The following is a 16516-nucleotide window of genomic DNA, read 5'->3' as shown; positions in this document are numbered from 1 at the left end:
TCAGGAACTCTTCCACCTCCGCAGTAAGCTAACCGACCTTGAGGACAGAAGCCGCAGAAACATCAGTTTCCTCGGATTCCCGGAAGGCATTGAGGGTACAGACATTCTCTCTTACTTGCGAGACACGCTCCCCAAACTAGCTGACACAACATTTGATCCTCCTTTGAAATTTCAAAGAGCGCACAGACTTGGTCTCAAGAGACAAAACGGAAAAGACCGTCCTCGCCCAATCATAGCCTGCTTCCTATGACACAGGCAGGCCCGCCAACTACTACAGATATCCCGAACGCAAGGTCCACTCCGGTTAGGCTCCCTTGAAATCTCCAAAGAAACAGCAGTTCGAAGAAGAGCCTTCCTCTCTCTGTCCTCGTCTTCGTCATTTGGATGTTAAATTCGGCCTCTTCGAGCCAGCCAGGATGTGGATCACTAAGAACGGAGAGTCACGAACCTTTTATGACCCAGAGGACCTGAAAATATTCCTAGAGTGTCTTCATGACCCGACACAACCCATGGAATCTGTAACCCAAACCCCCCCAAGATGCAAAGAACCAAACCAGGGGAGTGGGCCAACTGGAAACCGCTCTGGACACCGATAGATCTACCACAGACCCTCAAGCCAGGGGCAGAGACTTGGAGAGATTAACGAAAAGCTTCGATGACTGGGGCCAAGTACTACAGGTGGTGGCGATGCACACACAGCTGTCAGAAAGAGATAAGTCCCGATCCCCTCTGAAACCCTAGGTGCCCGCTACCTGAAACCAAGACGGATACAGTTTCTCTACAAGCCCTTGATGTCATGAACCACAGACTGTCATTGAGACGTTGCAGGTGCCGCCGGAACTTTATGGCGAAGGAGATTTGATAACGAGAAGAGATGAGTACTCTTTTTCACGTATACCCTTAAGACATTGTAACTTTGAGAAGCACCCCTATTACCCCCTCCCCCCCGTAGGCTTTAACCGCCTCAGACTGTTTGTAGCGGGGCCCGCTGGCCGGGTGTCGCTGCGCATTCGGCCTAGGTTTTAGACCCGCCGGTTAAAGTTGGAGTATATTGGGACCAGAGTCCCGTTCTTCCTTCTTTATCTTCTACTCTACTCTCTCTCCTCCCCACTGACTCACTACCTCTTTTTTCTTTTCTTTTCAATTCTCCTTCATATTCTATATACCTGTTTCCCCTCCTCTCTTCCCAGCATCCTCCCCAGTTTATAGAGCCTATTCCATTCCCCCCCCCCCGAGCCCGTACCCCCTGGTGGGCTGACACAGGAAGCAAGGATGCCCAACCCGACTGGAGCATCGGTAGTACCTCTCCGGGTCATCTCATGGAATGTAAATGGTCTCACCCATTTCATCAAAAGGAAAAAAGTCCTATCCTACCTCAACTCTAAACAGACGGACATCGCCCTATTACAAGAGACACATCTAGACAGTCTTGAATCTGATAAATTGCGGCGTGACTGGGTGGGTACCGTCCTGTTTAGTTGCAATTCGCCCTCACCCGATATGGAGAATGTCCCAAGTAAATGCATGGTGGCGAATCCCTTACGTAAAACCCTCCCTTTCACGGTCGTCAGATTGTGGACTGACACCGAGGGCCGATACGCATTCGCCAAACTGAAGATCGGAGACTCAACACTGTGCGTGGGATCCGTCTATGCACCAACAGGTCCCAAACGTCTCTTTTTTTCTACAGCTCAACCGACTTTTGACCGAGATAGGGGCATCTCGTTACGTTATAGGAGGAGATTGGAACCTAGCTAGGGACGCAGCACTGGACAGGACGGGACCCCTGGACACGAGCAATAATGCAGATAGAGCCATACAGACTGACATACTCGCGGACAATGGCTTAGTTGACGATTGGAGGCTGACCCAACCGGCGGACAGAGAATTCACTTTTCTCTCGCCGGTGCATGGTACCCAATCATGGATCGACTATTTCCTCCTATCCCACAACCTCGTGGCCCATACCCTTGAGGACGATATACTTGAGGGAGGCCTTTCAGACCACTCCCCAGTCACTGTAGCCATCTGCCTCGGCCTGGTATCTCTGGGCCGAAAACCCTGGAGATTTGCGATTCATCGATATCAATTCCCCCCCCCCCCCCCCTCCCCCCAAGGTAAGTTGCAGTTACAAGACCTCGCAACCACTTTCGTCCAAGATAACCTAGGCACTGTTGATTCAAGCCGAATCATGTGGGCCGCAGCCAAGGCCTCGATACGGGGACAGCTCATGAGGGACACGGCGATAGCGAACAAAGACAGAAAAGAGCAGCAGGCGGCACTGGAACTCGACATATGCCGACTAACCAAACAGTATACAACGCATCCCTCCCTCCTAAGCCGTCGAAACCTAGAGCGCGCCCAAATGGCCCTTAATGAGCTGTACACAACTCAGGCTGAATTTGCGCTACAGAGACTCCAAGGGAGACACTATGAACAGGGCGAGAAAGCGGGGCGACTGCTAGCAGCCCAACTCTGTCAAAGTACAGCCGCTTTAGCCATCCCAGCTATCCACTGCCCCCCCCCCCGGGGACATACTGACTCACCCCCAGGCAATTGCAAATGAATTCGCCCTGTTCTATAGACACTTCTACACGTCGGAAACGACTAACCCGGCGCAGACTGCCACCTTCCTAGAGAAGTTTGACCTCCCCTCCCTAACAGACGAGGGCCATAGCCTATTAGCAGGGGAAATAAGCAGGCAGGAGATAGATAGTCATCTCTGACCTTCCTTATCACAAATCACCCGGGGAGGACAGATACCCAGCATGATTGTATAAATGGGTAGGGACAGAGGCGATCGATATCCTATGCAAAGCCCTCAATGAAGCCTGCGAAACGCAAACACTAGGGGCCATATTTAATAATGCTACAATAGCTGTCATACCGTAGCCTGAGAGAGACCCTTTACTATGTGGCAACTACCAACCCATTTCTCTCCTAAACGGGGATATCAAATTCCTAGCAAGCGTCCTGGCAAACAGACTACGAAAAGTAATCCTGTCCTTAATACACTATACGCAGGTGGGGTTTGTGCCGGGCCGCACCTCTAGGAACCACCTACGTACCCTATGTCATGCCTTGTGGGCGGCCAGGGACTCGCCGGAGACGGCACTGGCCTTGTCCCTGGACGCCGAAAAGGCGTTTGATCGCATAGAATGGCCCTACTTATTTGCGGCCCTGGAGAGATTCGGTCGGGCGGCAAATTTATCTCCATGGTTCGACTGCTCTACGACCAGCCCGTGGCCAGAGTCAACTGTTGGGTTTTCCTCTCGGACCCTTTCCCTATCCGGAGAGACACACGGCAAGGGTGCCCCTCCGAGATATACCTATACGCTGACGACGTTCTCTTAACACTCACGGACTTAGAACGATCCTTACCGGCCCTACTAGAGGTAATTGAGGACTTTTCAGCCCTCTCGGGATACCGCATTAACTGGGACAAAAGCGAGGCACTTCCGCTATCGCGAATAACCACAAAAGCAGCACTCCTAGGCTACCCATTCCGCTGGACGCCGAAACACCTTAAATACCTGGGAGTGCTTGTCAACCCAGGCCTGACGCATATGGTAGCGGATAACATTGACCCTCTCGTTGCGCAGACGAAACTGGACTTTGCAATATGGACCTAGCTGGGCCTCTCCCTGTGGGGCCAAGTAAAAGCGGTAAGAATGGTGACGGTGCCCCGCTTCACCTATATCCTGGGTCTTCTTCCCTTACAAGTGTCCCTTTCCACGCTAAGAGGCATCGATGCACTAATCAGATCCTTCGTATGGGGCACAATGCGACCACCGCTATCACCAGCTAAACTTTTGGCCCAACGCACATATGGAGGCATGGGACTCCCATCGGTGGAGCACTATTCCCTAGCCCTCCAAATGTCCCAGCTATCCAATACACTATCGAATATACCATATCCTCCCTTGTGGATAGCAGTGCAAAGACGACTCTTATCTGCGAGTGAAGGACTCGTAGGACCTTACCGTGAAGACTTCCCATCCACCAATTTGGTGAATCCTATCTTGAAGGCGACCAGGGCAGCCTGGCGAAGGGCCCACTGACTGTTTGGGGTCCACCCCCTTATACACACCCAAGCGCCCCTATGGCACAATAGTGGCCTTCGCATAGGTGGCGAGGTACTCAATTGGCCGCAGTGGAGGCAGGCAGGTATCCTCACCCTCTCTCGGGTCCTAGACAACGACGTGCTCAAACCCTTCCCCGAGCTACAGAAGGAATTCGACCTCCACCCGAACCAGGAATGGAGATATCTACAACTCAAGCATTGTATTTCCCGGGGGAATATATCTTCCCTCTGGGGGTCCCTGCCTTCACCTATAGAGGATTACTTGCAGCAATGGGGGCAACATAAGGGAGTAATGTCTGGTCTCTACGATCTAATTATTCGACGACTCTACTCCCAGCTTCTCTCGGACAAACAGCGCTTTCAGTGGCAAACCCGACTGCAACAAGACCTAGACTCAGACAACCGGGAAGCTATCCTAGAGGCATTAGATAGAGGTACCCGGGAAGCACGCTTGAAATTCTGCCTCTCTAAAGTCTTACATGACTGGCATTGGTCCCCAGCAAAATTACATAGGACTGGACTCCTCCCACACGCGAACTGCTGGCGATACCCAGAGACATCTTGTGACTAAACACATATCCTGGTAAACTGCCCAACAGTTCGACCACTCTGGGATGCTGTGAGCTCCACTCTGGCTGAAGTGATGTCACTTCCGTCACCACTCACCCCTGCCCTTATACTTCTGCAAGATACGACCTCTCTACCAGATCTCTCTAGACCTCACAAGAGACTGTTGCATACAGCACTAGCCACTGCAAAAATATGCATACTCCCGACACTGGCGGTCAGAGACCCCTCCAACTCCGGAGGAATGGATCATAGCCATGACCCGTACTGCCACACACAAAAGAATCAAACACAACTTACAAGATCAGCTCAAATATTCATGCAGGCGTGGGCTCCCTTCCTTACAAGGGGGCAATAGTGCCCCACCCGGAACCACCACTGCTCCCTCCCCCTTCCCTCCTCCTCCCCACTCATCCACCCTCCCTCTCTTCCCCCTTCCCTACCTTCGCTCTCGCATCTTTCTTCCTGCGTTCTTCCCTTCTCTCTCCCCTTGTTTCCCCTCCTTTCCTCTTTTCCTTTTCTACTTCTCTCCTTCCCTCTCTTCTGTCTTTTTCTTTTTCTCTTTCTCTTCCTCTCCCTCTTTCTTGTCTCCCACATTTCCTTCTAAAATTCACAAGTGATTACAAACTGCCCCTCAGCAATACCCCAAACAGACCTCCGCTGCAGACCTCTACTCCTGCGTCGTTAGAAAGGCACCCAGTCTCAGCCGAAACTGGCCACAGGGTTGACAAGAGCTGCAAGCCCCACTTGGTAAATTGAAACCTTGAGACACATCACTACCACTACGCCACGTTCTTCCCAAGGTGAAACTTCCCTGTCTCCTTGTTCGAGCAGGTACAATCCACCCTCTACCCTTATCTCCGTCTCCTTAAACCCCCATTCGCTTAATACATGTTAGAATAGAACAGTATCTCAGGTTTTTCCAAAGTACGAACGACAATTTATTAGTGTCTTATAAGTTTTCCATCTTCTCTAATTTTCTAATATCTCTGATGTGTAATTATCTCCAAATGCCCGGACTATGATCCCAACTGACCTTGTACTATATTGTGTTATTATCAATAAAGTTTTTTTTTTTTAAATCTAATTCCAAGTGAAGACTTAAACCAAGCTGGATGGTGTCTTGTACAAACTCAAGCTCTAATTCCAAGTGAAGACAGGAACCAGAGGTGTTTTGGCCAACTCCCAGTAACCTTCTGCAGAAACAGTTTTCTTCTACGGCGGAGGCTCGGGTATCCATATGCCCCCAAAGTGCAGCACCCTACAGCAGGACTGGGAGACATTTACGCCTGTAAATTTCAAGCAGCGACTTAATGGGTTTATTTCCTACTCTAGCAGCAAAATCAAATGTAGCACCAACTGTAGCATGGAAAAGCGTTCCTCTTCTGGCAATACAGGGTTTCCATGTGCCTTTATCATCAAAGACAACCCCTAAATATGGGAAGTCGTGGACCCTGCTAATAGTTTGCTCTTCGATCTTCAACTCCCCCCACCCTGCTAAGAGATTTTCTGCAGTCCATAAAATTTGATTTTTTTGTAATTAATCTCTAAGTCCAGAGCTGACATAAGAGATATAGGCTCTAACTGCTTCACGGAGACAATTCATAGTGCGGGCCATAAGGACCGTATCATCCGCATAAATCAGTACAGGGACACTATTACCATTACCATTAGCCTTAAGAACATCCCTACAATGTTCCACCAAAAAATCTGACAATCCATTTGTATATAAAAGAGAGTAGGGGCCAGGACACAACCCTGGCGTATGCCCCTATTGAACTTGAAAGCATCCGAACACTCCCCATTTGTCCCCACCCTCACATATGCAACCGTTCCTAAGTGGAGGTACTGAAGCAACTCCACAATATTAGGGTCCATCCCTAACTGATTAAGCCTATCCCACAGTATAACCCGATTTACCTTATCAAAGGCACAGCTGATGTCCATAAAGACAAGGTAAAGGGTGCCCATCCTAGCTTGAGTATATTTCCCAATCACCATCAACAGATTTAGGCACTGTTCCCAAGTACCAAGCCCTTCCCTAAAGCCGTACTGGGCCCGGCTCAAAATGTCATTATCGGCCATCCAAGCCTCAATATGCCTTAGAATAATCCGGCCCATCATTTTCACTGAAGAATCAAGGAGGGAAATGGGGCGATAAGGCTTAGGATCATTCCGGTCCCCCTTTTTGAACACTGGGATGATACAGGCCAGTCTCCAAGAGGCGGGAATTCCCACATTGACTGCTGCATTAAGAACATTTATCAGGATAGGCGCCCATAACTGGGGACAGGATTTATAAAGATCCATAGGGATCGAATCCAGACCTGGGGCTTTGTTGCTAGCACTACCCTGAAGTGCATCCATGACCTCCTGAAGTGAAAACCTAATAGCTAGATTGGGAGTCACATCAAACTCACTATCCCAGTTATTTCTTAAAGGGCTCCCCTGAAAAATTCAGCAGAAATAATTTACCCAGGCCTCCTGGGCAATATTACAGCCCAGGCCCTCAGATGTTTCAGTTTCAAAAGAAGCCCCTATTTACTACCTTCCAGAACAAACCGAGGTTCTTAAGGACTGTTACGCGCTCCAATTCCTCAAAGGCTATTTCCTTAAGTTTTAGCTTTCTGTCCCTCAGAGCACTTTTATGCTTAATCCTTGCATCTCTAACCAGGGCCCTATATCTGGGGTGTTCTTTTAGGGCCTTCTTCAAGTTTTTCTTAGCATCATAACAGGCCTTACCGAACCACCCACGTCTATGCTTACTGGGGGGGGGATTACCAGCTGAAAATAGACAGTTTTTAAAGGCTATGTTTATATTGAGCATCGCAGCCATAACTTCCTTTGGACGGGAGTCTCTGCCAGAAGTATACCTGTGATCAGATTTAGGTTGTCACCCACAACCCTTTCTACAACTTGCTGAGTATCTACCTGTTTCCAACCAACTCTCCTGCCCTGATCTTTTATCCTCACTGGTACAGGCCCACCCCGTCCTAGTTTACATAAGGCCCCTGGGAGAATAAAGCAGACTGTGAGGGAGGTTACGATCGCTAAGGCACTTCCCTAGCACCTCTCCTCCAATAACCAAATCTTTTAGTGGTGGGGACACAAAAATATAATCAATTGTTGAGCCAGACCCTCTACCTACAAAAGTTGGGAGCTGGTAAGTGTCCACCACTTCAATATCAGATGTTCAGAAGGCCCATCTTCCTTAGTCCCTTAATCAAAACCCTACCTCTAGAATCCTGTACACCTTCCGCCGAGTGATGCTCGCAGTCAGACTCAAAAGGATTTACCACTGTGCTAAGTCGTCCTAACTTAGCATTAAAATCTCCCGACACAATAGCACAAAATTCCAGCCCCACCTCCTCCATTCTACAGTTCAGTACCTGAAGAGCTGGGAAAAGGGCCCTGATTTGGCACCCCACATCCCATACAGCATTATAAAAATTTACAAGGAGGACATTAAAGCTGTTCGGAAAAATTACCCAGACAAGCAATATACCCTGATGGTTACAGTTAATTTGAAATGCACCCACTATTTTGGAGAAACGGATTAGGGTAAACAGACCACCTTTCGAGCGGCCTCCAAGAGACCGCACAGCCGGGACTGTAAATCTGTTATATCCATCCCATGCAGCCTGCCCATCTGACCAGGTTTCTTGGAGCATAAAAATATCGTAGTTAGCCAGGCACCTGACCCATGCCTGATCAGATAACTTAGCATCATACCCTGCAACGTTCCATGAAATAAGGCAATACTTTGTAGTCTTCCCCTCCTGCACCACCCTCGACATATCAGCATTCGGGTATACTGCCAGGTTTGTTGTATGTCTCTTAGCACATCGTCAATCCACCCCTTCCAAGTCAGGGTCTCTAATGAAATCAGCTCTCCTACTGGTTGGCTGCAGGGCGCTCTGACCTTGGGGGGGATTCCTCCCGATTTCAAGTAAAAACTCAGTACCCTGTCACATATGATTACAAAAATAACCCAAAGGGACCATGCCAATTTTTCCCACTCTTGAGGAGGCTAGGCTATATGTGGAGAGAAGCCGTTGGGCCAGGATATCTACATTTTATAACACAATCCTCATGACCCTTTTTTTTTTTTTTTTTTTGGGCCCGACCCAGTCAATTCTTCTAACAAACAAAATGTCCCTAAGGTCCTTGCATGCAAAATCAGTTTTTAATCAGCCAATGGCCAGTCTTATTTTTTAATTGGGCCGTAGATTCACTAGAGTCACGGGCAAGAGCAGGAACGGTAGTCAACACCACCACATAAGGGGCACAGGCTGGGGGAGCTCCAAACGGGCCAACGGGGAACTTTTCTTCAACAGATACTGATTATGATTACCACCATTCTGTTGAGAATCCCCCCAGCTGCCACAAACCCACTATCAAGTTGCCCGCCACCACTAGATCTAGTTTCTGCCCTCACACCTGTTGATTGGACAGTTGGTGGAACCGGCACAGACTCAGCACAGGCACCCTGTGCCCCAAGGTTTGCACATTTTTCCGATTGCCGTGTCACTCTCCCCAAAGCCCCAGAAGCATCCTCCTGAAAAATCACCTCCTCACTTAATTGATACAAACAACTAGGGGCCACATGTCCGCCTGTGGATTGGCTGGCCCTCTCCTGCTCACATAACCGGGAGACTGCTTTTTCAATAGCCAGTAATTTCGACACAACTGGAGACAGAATAGCCTCAATCATCGCCTTAAATTTTAACAATAAATTGGTTACATCACATCCCGAGGGCTGGAAAGAGTCAGTACCATTATTCAACCCCATAGAGCTTTCAAAAAGGGATGATTTCACTTTGGTCCCCGCTTTCTTCAATATGTTTTTCTTTCTCGGGGGAGGGCTACAGTTATCCAGGGAGCAAGCCGGGCGAGAGGCCAGCAGGAGCCTCTTACTTTTCCTCGAAGGCCCTGGACCACCATGATCCCCTATTAAAACAGGTAGGGCGGTCTCAGGAGCAACACATTGTTCTCTCCCAAGATGAGCCGCCTCCTCATCCAGGCCCTCAGAGGGATCACTGACTACAGAAATGTGGCGCCAATCATCCATCTCCATGGAGAGCCTCCTCTCTGCCAGACCGCTCTCCTTGGTCACAACCCCAAAGGCTCTAGCAAGGAAGGAGTCCAATGTGGTATTAGAGCTGCCCTGCCTTCCACCACCACTCAGGGCTCCAATTTGCTGACCCTTTTTCCTGCCCATTTTCACAAGAGATGTGACCTAACTGAATAGGTCAACAGGAGTCCCAGATAAGAATATAATCAATAACCTAAATCTCACAAGGGATCTCAGGCACTAGAAATAGATAGAATAGTCACAGACTCACCATCCACACAAGAATTAATGGGGGTGGCCCAGCCTGGCCTCTGTCGGTCGATGGCGGATGAAGGACGGGCCTGCCCTTGGCCCAGGCTTTGCCCGGGCACGTCCCGCGCGGCGGTGAAAGTTTTCACGCTATGTAGTGCTAACGGGGGTTGCTCCGCCCCCTGCCTCAGCCACCTTCTGGGACACGGAGTCCCTGTTCCCCAGGCAGCAGATGCTAAATAAATGCAATTATACTAAAATATAAAAATTTTAACTGGAAAGAGGAAGATTGAAAAAACAATTTGGGGACCTATGGTGGGAGTATAAGCAATTCCGCTATAGCACCCACTTAAAAAAAAAAAAAAAAAAAGGCAGCTGGTCCAAGCATCAGAGATAATTTTTAAACCATCCCCAGTCTCTGCTGTTGGCCCACCCCATGGCCGCACTTGGTAGGTAGTGCTGGTGTCTGTCAACAGGTGACGTTCAAATCAGAGTGGTTGAAGATGTCTCCTGATCTTGACATCTCCCATACAACAGATCCTGGTCACATCTAAATTTAATTATGCAAATTGTGTATTCTTCACCAGCATAGCATATTTGACTTACAGGCTCAAGACATTGCACAGTGAAGATTTAAGGGCTGTTTTGCAGGATCTATTGTGTGAGCATATTTTAGCTATTTAGAAAGAACTGCCCACTTTGTCTATAAAACAGCAAATACGTTAGAAAACCTTCTGTGTAGGTGATCTGTAACTGCACAAAGATATTAATTCATTCTGTAATCTGACCTTGTGTACCTGCTCACTTATTTTAGTTTGAATCAGCCAACTAGTCTTTCGTGTCTTGCTTTTGCCATTGCTGCCTAGGGGTTGCAGCTTTTTTGTTTATGCCTGTGATCTGTGGACATATCTTTTTAACAGTAGTGTCCCTCTTGTTTTGTAAACACAGACAATCATTTTCCCTGAAGTAATTCACTTTAATCTGCTACCAATGTCTTATTTAGCAGCATTATTCCTTACCACCAATTTTGGCAGTTGAAGCACTATGTAAGCAAACGAAATAACAGTACTGTATTCTAGTCTGGTGAGGCAAGATGTATACCAGCCTTCTAGAGGATTCTCCCACCTGATTTCCCTCTTGCTTTATTCCATTGTAAGTGTCTCTAGTTGGTGGGAAAATTGCATCTGCAAGAAACCTGTTTGGGTTAGAATTTCTTTAAATGCCACATTGACCATAGAGGCACCACTAGTATATCCTCTAACTTATAATGGACATTTTGGAGTGGGCGCACACACAACTTACTTTTATTACCACCTTCAGGCAGAGTCGTAATAGTACAATTCAAACCGAAATGGCTGCATTTTGGAGCATACAACTCTTCGCTCCACATCTAAATTAACAAGTGGTTATTTAGCATTGATGTTGGGCTGCCTACCGACCGTTGCAATTCTGAAGTTACTTGTATCTGTAGGATTTCTTTTCATTATGTCTTAGTAAATTTTTATTGCCATATTTTTCTTCCTCTACCAGTTATTCTAAAATTAGTAGGGTGAACTCTGTGCATTTGATTCTTAAACTTCCTGACTGTCTTCTAGGAAGCGTATGATAATGAACCTTTCACCACACATTATTTCAGCATAGAGCAGTTTTCCAGACCTCCCTTCTCTTGCAAGGACTTAAAAACCTCCTGGTTCCTGCGATTACTTTACTGACATTAGTCTCACATGGAGTTCATGTGAGGAGCCTGGAAGACCCCTTATATGGCCCAGGTTCGAAAGTGTTTGAAAGATATCTGCCAGAGAACAGAATACTTGCTGAATATTTTAATAGCTATGCCTGTTTCATTGGGAATTTCAAGAACACAACACAACATACTCCTTATTTTCTGTCTAGAGACTCATCGTTTGGCCATGTGTTTCCTTGTAAGCAGACGTTTGAACCAAGTGTTATAGCGTGACTAGGTGTGCTTATAACAGAATCATTTCAGTCCATAGATACCTCTTTATTGGTACGGCATACCTTAAAACAGCATTACAAGTGACCATTTAGATTGGTCTTGGAGGATTTTGGAATTTCAAACTATCTTTAGTCTGAAATCATGAACCATCCTAAACTTTTTAAATCCCTGCGAATTATTGGATTTCCCAATGCAGAAAATACATCTTGCCATTTTCTTTAAAGTGTTCAAGAGCTGAGGTGAATTGCCACAGTGGGTAGGGTCTAATGTTCTACTTGGAAAAAAACTAACCTTGAAATGTTTGGGGAAGAATTCCTAGAATAAATAGGCTTCCAAGGCATCAGTTGTCGTAGTGATTTGTGTGTGTCGCATCATAATTGAGATAATGCCGGACTTTCCATTCAGAATAATCTAAAGTGCATTATTAAGCGCATTGCTGCACACTTTCTAAAACATTAGCTATTTTATGACCCATCCAGGAGTGACGCTTGTTTTGGTCAGACAGTTCCTTGGCTATTATTTCACTTGAGGGCTAGCTGGTACCAGTGTTCTCATTTGCTTCCTGGTCAGTGCTGAGATTCACACACATGAGGAAACTGAGTTAACCATTGTGGTGATGGGTAGGTAATATGTCCTTAAGTATTCTTGTATCCCAAACTCTGTTTTCTGTTGTGATTAAATCTATGTCTGTAGATATATTTGCTTGCTCTCTACATTGCAATCGAGGTGTGATTTCAGGTTAGAGGTTGGTATCGGCCACATTAGAAGGCACAAATGAATTTGAATGCATATTTGGTGTTTCCTGCACAAGTTGCTTAATATTTTTAATCAAATCTCAAAGATTATTTACTTCGTTTTTGCTCTACTGTACCAGGAATTTGAGTCCCACAAAACAACGTAAGCATCTTAAGTATATTATTCAGTATTTTTTTTTTTTTTTTTTTTTTTTACTATTCTCTGTGCTGATACAATACCAGTAATGAACACTTAGGTTTCTAGGGCCTTTGAGACCTTTAATTAGGGTTATGCCTCTGACTCCTTCAAGAAAGATTCTCTTGTGTTTGGAGTAGGAAGTAAAATGCTCATCTGCTCAGCTGTTGAGTTCTGATTAGTCAAATCTCTCTGAAGCAGCTGCAAGACCTATACAAAGAAAATAATAAAAATAAAATGTTGCGGTCTGATACACTATTTAAAAGACAATGTATAATTTGTTTTAAATAGTTAAGTCTGAGATTGTTTAAAATCATTCGTTACTTCTGTTGGAAATGTTTTCAGCCTGTTGATGCTTTTTGTTTGGCAGGTGCGGCTAACACTACAGTGACTCCTACCAAATTTTCTCCAAATCAAGCCACCTTTGACGCAGCAAGTTTCATTGGTGGTATTGTTCTCGTTTTGGGAGTGCAGGCTGTGATCTTCTTCCTTTATAAATTTTGCAAATCCAAGGACAGAAACTACCATACTCTCTAAGATGTGCCATTCTGCTACTGCTGACAGCTCGCCAATAATACTGCATATTGTTCAGTCCAAAATGCGTTCTCTTCTTGAGATTTTCTCATTTATGACGATGTTTCCAAATACCCTTAACGAGGAAGACCACAGGACACTTTCCCAAAACCTGCGGGGAAAAGAAATTTGCATACTTATATGCTGACACATGCTTGCATGCAACCTTGTGGTGGCAGTTTTACATGTGTTAATGAAACTATTGCTATTTTTTCTTCCTCTGTATGCCAAAGGTACATTTCATTGTTAGTTTCGATTCCCTTGAAAACAGACTCAAAAATTGACAGACCTATGACGAAAAAGTACTGCCCTTAGTGTACTTGGTTATTCTTAAAAGGGCAGTATCTTGCAATCATATTTAGAGCGTATCTTTCATAAGTACTTAATCAATGAAGTATTAGAAATTGGGTGGGGATGAGTAGGACGCTTTGGGCCAATTTGTAGTTTTTCATATACTAGAAAACTACTAGACATGTTTGTAAAATAGCTTGGACTGTAAACATTAGGCGAAATCAATTTTTTCTATATTAGAAATAAACGATGCCTAATGGGGTTTGCGTTTTCGTTGGGAAAAGTTAATGTCAATGAAGAATTTATTCAAGGTCTGTATTTTTCAGCGAGTTGAAAAGCAGCACTGTCTATTCTGCGGGGACCCAAAGAAGAGTGCCTTAAAGACTAGTGCCACTAGAAAGCATCTCTAAATTGTTCTTGTCATATTTGAATAAAGTTGAGAAGTTGAAATTAAGCTGTTAAGTTGCAGTGTTGAAACCCTTACCGATGTCCAGCTTAACCCCCAATAAGCTGTTTCTTTAAATGCCCGCGAAAGCCTTTAGCAGTGTGAATAATATAACTTTAAAATTCATTTGAATAGAGAGCTTTTCCGTAATTTAGTGCGTCTGAAAGTTGAGGAGGATTCGGAGCAGGCCTCTGGGTGAAAAGTAGGTGTAAGGGCTAACGGGAAATATAAGGTTAATTTGAAGTGTTGCTCGTCAACCTTTTACACTGTCTATTTGAGCCACACATTCTTTGCAAATGCTGACAGATTGTGAAGCAAAGATGTTTTAATAATATCTTGAAATGTGCACACTCACTAGTGTGTTGCCATATTTGCATTCTTGTTTAGCTTTAGTGTGCATTTTATTTTCAGCAAAAAACCCAGTTTAGCAAAATGATAGTTTTAAATCATTGATACATTTTTAGCAGTTGCTATACAGCATTGCCAATTAATGAAAAATAAAATCCTGTTTTACTACCACCGAAAAGAACTTCTGGCGTTTTTGTCCTCAGTCTGATTTATCTCCAGGAACGAAACTAAAGTATAACCAGAGCCCACTGGAGTTGCGCAATTCTATGGCTGCAGCGTTTTCAGCATTATCAGTTTGCCACATAATCCATCATCTGCTGCATGATATGTACATTTAAAAAAAAAATGTGATTCAAAGGGTCAAAATGTAATAAAATCGCGGTGACTTGTTGCACCAGAAGGCCCTACGCAAATTTTGACTTGTCATCCTTCCGTTGCTATTACTGTTTTTGGATGCTAAATTGGTACTAATGAGGCAAAACCTTTGGCCTGACAGTATATGTGAAAACATGGCAAAATTATGAAGTAATACTATCGCAAAATGTGCCGTTGTAAGTTGCATATTTTTCCTTTTCTTGATGCATAATTTAGTAAATCCACTCATAACTTTCATTTCTCCCTGCATAATTTAGTTAACTCTGCTGCATAACTTGATCCTCACCTTCTGCATAATTCCAGTGTCCCCGAGGGTAGCGAAGTTACTGTGGAAAATGGAAATGGAAACCTAGTTTAGCACTGGCTTCTTTTAGAATACTGATATGTTTGGTGGAGATAGCAGGCAGTTTTCTGGCTTTTAAGTTGGATGTCTGTAGAACAAAAGTGTTTATTAATTTTATGTTGTCTGTATAGGTGTTGGAAACTAGAAAAGCCTATATACTTCACAAAGATAGAGGGAGTACTCGAGTAAAAAAAAGTACGTTGACCAATACTCTGTACACAGCAACAACATTTTGGGATAGCGGTGCAATTCAACATCAACAATACATTTTATACTCTATCAGGAGTCAATGACGAGAGTTTTAATTATAGTTTTATATTCTAATAAATGTTTAGTTCTTCATCATCAGTCAAAGATACAGAACATTGTTTTATGTGTGTCTCACAATCTCCGTATTCTAATATTGTAAATCAACATAATTAAAACATTTAGGCCAGGAATAGCTAAAAAGAACAGATTCTGGCATCAGTCTAGTCTGCAGGAACTATCAGGACTCATAAAGAATACTGTAAAAATATGTGAAATAAAGAATAGTCTTATTTTCTATTAACTATTTAGTTCTTTATTGGTCAAAGTTACAGAACATTGCATGAAGCGTCTCGCAAACTATCCCTATTCTTATATTGTAAATCATCATAAGTAAAACATTTAGTCCAGGAATAGTTAAAAAGAACAGATTCTTGCATCAGTCTAGTCTGCAAGAAGAATGAGTTACTTACCTTTGGTAACGCCTTTTCTGGTGGATAAACTAGCTACCTGTGGATTTCTCACCTAATGAATTCTCCCAATGCGCCAGCATTCAACGGAAATTTTCTTCCCAGCTCTACACGTTGACGAGGACGTCACAATTGCCCGACTTCCACACGATTCTGTCTGATGTCATCAAGGCAATAAGAGGTCCTTGCCGGCGTGCTGACGTTAGTTTTCACCATTTTTTACATGCCTTCAAGGCAAACAGGTGACTACCGACTATACATACCTGACATGAATAAATCAGTCAAATATAAAACAAAACATTTAATAAAATAGAAACATCAAAATATCAAATATATTTATAAACGTGTATATACTGAAATAGACATATATATACGTGTGTGTGTGTGTGTGTATATATGTATATATATATATATATATATAAAACGCACATAAAAAGCACATATATGTACACGCATCTACATATATCATCAAATATGTATATATACACACCTCTTTATATACATGCACACCCTAGGATATCTTGGTAAGACCAACCAGGCAACAGGGAAGCGGGTGGGACCGTG

At 44.7% G+C, this 16516-nt stretch overlaps 1 protein-coding gene across 2 annotated transcripts in view; it reads left to right on the top strand.

Annotated features, from left to right (window-relative positions):
- The window catches only part of CD164 (CD164 molecule), a 240899-nt gene extending 226200 nt beyond the window's left edge, over positions 1 to 14699 (top strand). For both annotated transcript variants that reach the window (XM_069235466.1, XM_069235465.1), the window contains exon 6: positions 13232 to 14699. In XM_069235466.1, coding sequence (XP_069091567.1) covers positions 13232 to 13398 — 167 coding nt within the window. In that variant the 3' untranslated portion in view covers positions 13399 to 14699. The remainder of the gene's footprint in view (positions 1 to 13231) is intronic.
- Positions 14700 to 16516: the final 1817 nt, after the last annotated feature.

Source organism: Pleurodeles waltl, chromosome 5 (assembly GCF_031143425.1).
Source record: "Pleurodeles waltl isolate 20211129_DDA chromosome 5, aPleWal1.hap1.20221129, whole genome shotgun sequence".
Taxonomy (NCBI): domain Eukaryota; kingdom Metazoa; phylum Chordata; class Amphibia; order Caudata; family Salamandridae; genus Pleurodeles; species Pleurodeles waltl.
Note: the sequence above shows the minus strand (reverse complement) of the source record. Positions and strands in the feature narration are given on the sequence as shown.